This window comes from Pinus tabuliformis, chromosome 9 (genome assembly GCF_031772625.1).
Source record: "Pinus tabuliformis cultivar Carrire ecotype Pingquan chromosome 9, CPIR1, whole genome shotgun sequence".
Lineage (NCBI taxonomy): Eukaryota > Viridiplantae > Streptophyta > Pinopsida > Pinales > Pinaceae > Pinus > Pinus tabuliformis.
Window position 1 is genome coordinate 1,633,623,784 of NC_142307.1, and position 4,608 is coordinate 1,633,628,391.

Genomic DNA, 4,608 nt, shown 5'->3' on the forward strand with positions numbered 1-4,608 from the left:
AAAGGTCTACTAATTATACTTGTTTGCAATCCCAGTTGCCATGCATTTAACAGAAGATTGATTCCATAAACTTGAGTAGGTATAATACGAAAAGTGGTTCTTAGATTGGTATGGATAACGATCATGTGAGGAAGTGAAATTGGAGGAAACTATGAAGAGTTAAATACTTGGTAGCACACCAAGGTCATAAGAGCAATAGGATTGAGAGTTTCAACGATATGATACCATGTTAGAGATGAGTAATTGGTGAATTAAATGGCTTATGAGTAGTTTTCCCTGGTGTTCTAAGTTTTATTCATGGGAATTTCAATGGTCACCAACTTGTCTAGAAGTTGTAACTTTGTTGAACTACTAAATCTCATTGTTTTGAGTGGGTTTTATCATCCTTGGGTTCACACTATAAAATGCTTTTGTCCTATTATGATTTTATTAGTTTTTTCTCTTGTTATGTATAATGTTCCATAACCCATATATATGAAATGTAAATTAGGTTTACAAGTATTATAAATGTCGTAAACTAGATTAAAGAGGCAAGTAAGATGAGATATGTGAAATATACCCTTGTATTATGATCATTAGGGGAGGTGTTGGTAACGTCGTTTTGATCCATTTTGAGGAACATTTTTGGATCTAGTTTTAGCTATTCACCCAATATTGCACGAGGACTTGCAAAGTCTCAGGTGTGGGGAAGACGTTGAGCCTTCATTTTCAATACTTTACTACTATCAGAAGTGTGTGTTTTTCCCTTTCTACTCCCTATTATAGCTTATTATCATTCCCCTTTTGTCACAATCACTTGCATTATGGTCATCACATGCTGATGATGTGTGATGTTGTTAATTTCAATGCTTTTCCTTTAATTTTAATGATTTATTTGAGCTAGAGCTTGATTTTTCTAATATGAGTATCGAATCATGTAACCCTAGTAAAGATATATTTACCCAAATCAATAGATGTCATATCTATGCATCCCCAAGGTAAAATATGCCACATGGTTTTTGTTTTTGGGTGGCTCGAGATGGATCAATGTTGGTGGCTTGAGATGGCTCCTATGTTAGACAAGGAAGGCACCAACTCATAGTTAATGCTCTAGTCAAACGCAAGGCAGAAATGCATATAACATAGCAACAATTGAATATTTAATCAACTTCGAGGTTTTGGAAATTGAAATGGATATTTTCATGCATGCCATGAAAATATCCTATGCCAACATACAAGTAGTTACCAATGTCAGTGAGAGTTGTATTTGTCAATGGCATTATGCCCTACTCTTTTTTTGGGTTGTAAACAATTAACAACTTTGTGTGTCCTCAAGAGCTATTCATGGTTCAATACACCCTCCCCTATATTATATAACCTCTATAAGGTCAATGTTTGTAATATTAAAGGATTAGTCAAGGAAGAAGTCAATCTATGTATTACAAAGTTGTTTAACTGGTCCAATATGAAGGGCATATGTTTGTGTATATTGTAGTTTAATGACCAAGCATATGTGGATCCATGTCGAGTCTCTACAAATTATCTTTATAATTGCAGTGTGAACTTGTGTATTCCTCTTTTAATATAAATTATGCTATTCTAAGTTTTATTTTATAGCAAAGTACTTATACTATAGTTTTCCTTTGTAGTGCAAGTTATTAGGTAGGGTCGTCTACCTAGTTTGTGTTGCAAATTCCTTTATTTCTTAGTTAGATTAGCTAATTAGATAGATTTGCATTTCTATTTATGTTTTGCAAATAAATATTTTGATTCACTGTCATTTTAGTTCTTGAACTTTCATATGTCCTTCATTGCAAAAGTGTGGATTCCCTATATAGGTTAGGCACTAAAGGTTGAAGAACGAAAGTGCTTTTTAAAGAATTGCAAATTTATTTGATGTGTTTAATGCAAACAGTGTACTATGTTTAAAGCTTGTAAAGTGCTTTTGTAAACATAATTCTAGTAATCCAACAAACCATTAGCATTTTATTTTCCTCCCAGTTGAATTTTATTTTTAATTGTAACGTGTGGATTCTCCTACAAAATTTAGGAACTGAAGGTTGAAGAACATAAGTGCTTCTTAAGGAAACATAGAACCATTTAATGTCTCTAATGCTAAACAATGGAATATAATTAGATGATGAAAAGTGTTCTTGAAAACATAATCCTAGTGATCAAACAAACCTCTGTAGTCCTTTAATTTTTATCCTCATTGAATTTTATTGTAAGTGGGCTCTCAAGAGTCGATAGTGATCAAATCTCTTGAGGTGTGAATCACTTTTAGAGTGCAATATAACATTTTTCATTGTTTAAATTGCATTCTTGACTGTATACATGAATTAATGGCTTGAAAATTTCCTTGAGCACTTGGATTGCGTAGAATACACAACTTAAACTTACAATTCAAATAAATGTTTGCTAGATTTCAAATGACTAAAAAATATACCTAAAAAAGTGCCAAAATGTAGAATAGTGAAAGTACTTAAAATGTTTTAATCATAATTTTTTGATTGAAATATTTTAATTATAACTCAATTTATTTTTTAATGCTACATATTAATTTAATATTAAAAATTGAAACAATCACTTTTTTAATTATATTTGACATTGCTTTTTATTTAAAACTATCTCATTTTTATTTTAAAAGGGACATATACCAATTCAAGGTAGAGCAGAAAATGAATCACAGATCTTCGTCAAATTAAAGTGTAAAATGCATCTTACAACCAGAAAATTGAAAAATATATATACATATATTTAATGAAAAAATAATATTACTTTTATATATTAATAATTTTTTATAAATTTTTAAAATATAAAATTTATTTAAATAATTTGTCTAAATTAATAATTAATAAAAGTCACAATATTAACGATGATTAAATTTTTAAATAATACAAATATTTAAAAAAAAAAAAAATCTAACTTTTCCATTAATCAATACTAATCGCTATTGAATAAAAAAATCCGATCATTAAAAATAAATAAATAAATCCCTAATTTAGTAACCATCCATCAGTGAGTGAAGGCTTTTAAATTAAAATAAAGGAAAGGTTGCCCACGCCTCTCAACTTTGGGTGTGGCGGATGACCAAAGGTTATACGAAATATAATTGATATAAAATGTTTGAGTACGACACACGCCTCCGCTAACCATAATTCCAATTGCATCATCAACCATTTCACTGCGTTTGTCGCTTTGCACAGGTGGGAGTCCCAGGGTCGCTACAGCTGGGTACGTTGAATTTAATTCCATGCCTCGAGCTCCCTTCTGGATGGCGCAGGGACAATGACAGATGTCAGACGCTTCTAGACAGCTTGGTGACAATGACGGATGTTAGAGGTAACATACCATTGCCTTGCGGTTGCAAAAGTTTCCGACGACAATTCCGATAATGGATGTCAACGTCCGTCTCTATAAACGGACATGGAGAGGTGGGACCAAACAGCCACGTAAGTAGGTTATGAGAATCTGCAATCGGGATAAGGGTTGCCGAATATTTCGCAGTTACTATTTATTCGTGACCAATTTTATACTATCTCACACAATTACTCATAGTGTTTAGACATTCACGATTGTAACTTCTTCCATTCTGGTTCGATGGGTCCCAGGTTTTTGCTATCGGCAATCATCACCATTGTCCTCCTATTTGCTGCAGGTGAAGGTGAAGTAAACATGGTGTTTTGCAGGTGAAGGTGAAGGTGAAGTAAACATGGTGTTTTACATGCATGATCATCTGAGTGGAAGAAATGTGACGGCCATCCCAGTTGCGGGATTGAATGGCTCGTCTTCAAACACGGGGAAGTTTGGAACCATCGTAACTATCAGCAACGTTATAACCAGACGACTGGAATCACCGAATCCGACTCCAATAATATTATAGGTCGAGCGCAAGGAACGTACGTGAATACAAACCCTGTAACTGGGCTTGATTTTTTAATGGTTTTCACCTTAATCTTTCAAGATAAGAAGTACAGGGGCAGCACTCTGGAGTTCCAGGAAACGTACATGTTCGCTCAACCGCGCCGCGAGTTTTTCCGTGGTGGGAGGAACTGGCAAGTTCAAATTTTCTGGTGGTTATGCAGTTGCTAACACAGAATCCCTCTCTGGCACTAATTCTATTATCAAATTCAATGACACCATTCGTACTAATTAATTATTTTACGATCTAACCTCTTCTTGATATACCCACAGTTTTACCTTCCAAAATTCCACCCTACCTCTTTTCGTCAGTGTTATAACTAGCACCACTATATTTACCAAGGTAAATATGGTTGATATACTTAGATAGACATATATCAAGCATATATATCAACCACATTTTCTAATGTGGTTGATATAGACCGATAGAATTATATCAACCACATTAATAATTATTATGGGTATTTAAGATTATCAATAGCTATATAAATATTAACGATGAGATTATTTATATATATTACTGTATAAATATTATATTAATATTATAATAATTATATAAACTCCTAATATATATTAATTAATAATAAGAATAGCTCATAATAATATTAGATTATATGTATATTATTTAAATAACCTAATAATATAAAATTATAGAAAAATAATAACAATTATATTTTATGATAATAATAATAATAATAATAATATTTG

The 4,608-nt window shown here is 32.2% G+C and overlaps 1 protein-coding gene across 1 annotated transcript; it reads left to right on the top strand.

Annotated features, from left to right (window-relative positions):
* Positions 1-3,373: 3,373 nt before the first annotated feature.
* Positions 3,374-4,135, top strand: LOC149155097 (uncharacterized). The gene is made up of 3 exons (XM_089444317.1): positions 3,374-3,431; positions 3,669-3,796; positions 3,944-4,135. Exons 1-3 carry the CDS (start codon positions 3,374-3,376, stop codon positions 4,133-4,135), a joined length of 378 nt encoding a protein of 125 aa, XP_089300443.1.
* The last annotated feature ends 473 nt before the right edge of the window (positions 4,136-4,608 follow it).

Coding starts and splice junctions, on each gene's coding strand:
- LOC149155097 (XM_089444317.1), top strand. CDS start 3,374: ATGGATGTCAACGTCCGTCTCTATAAACGGACATGGAGAGGTGGGACC. Junction 3,432..3,668: donor AGGTGGGACCAAACAGCCAC/GTAAGTAGGTTA, acceptor GGTGTTTTGCAG/GTGAAGGTGAAGGTGAAGTA. Junction 3,797..3,943: donor CGGGGAAGTTTGGAACCATC/GTAACTATCAGC, acceptor TAATCTTTCAAG/ATAAGAAGTACAGGGGCAGC.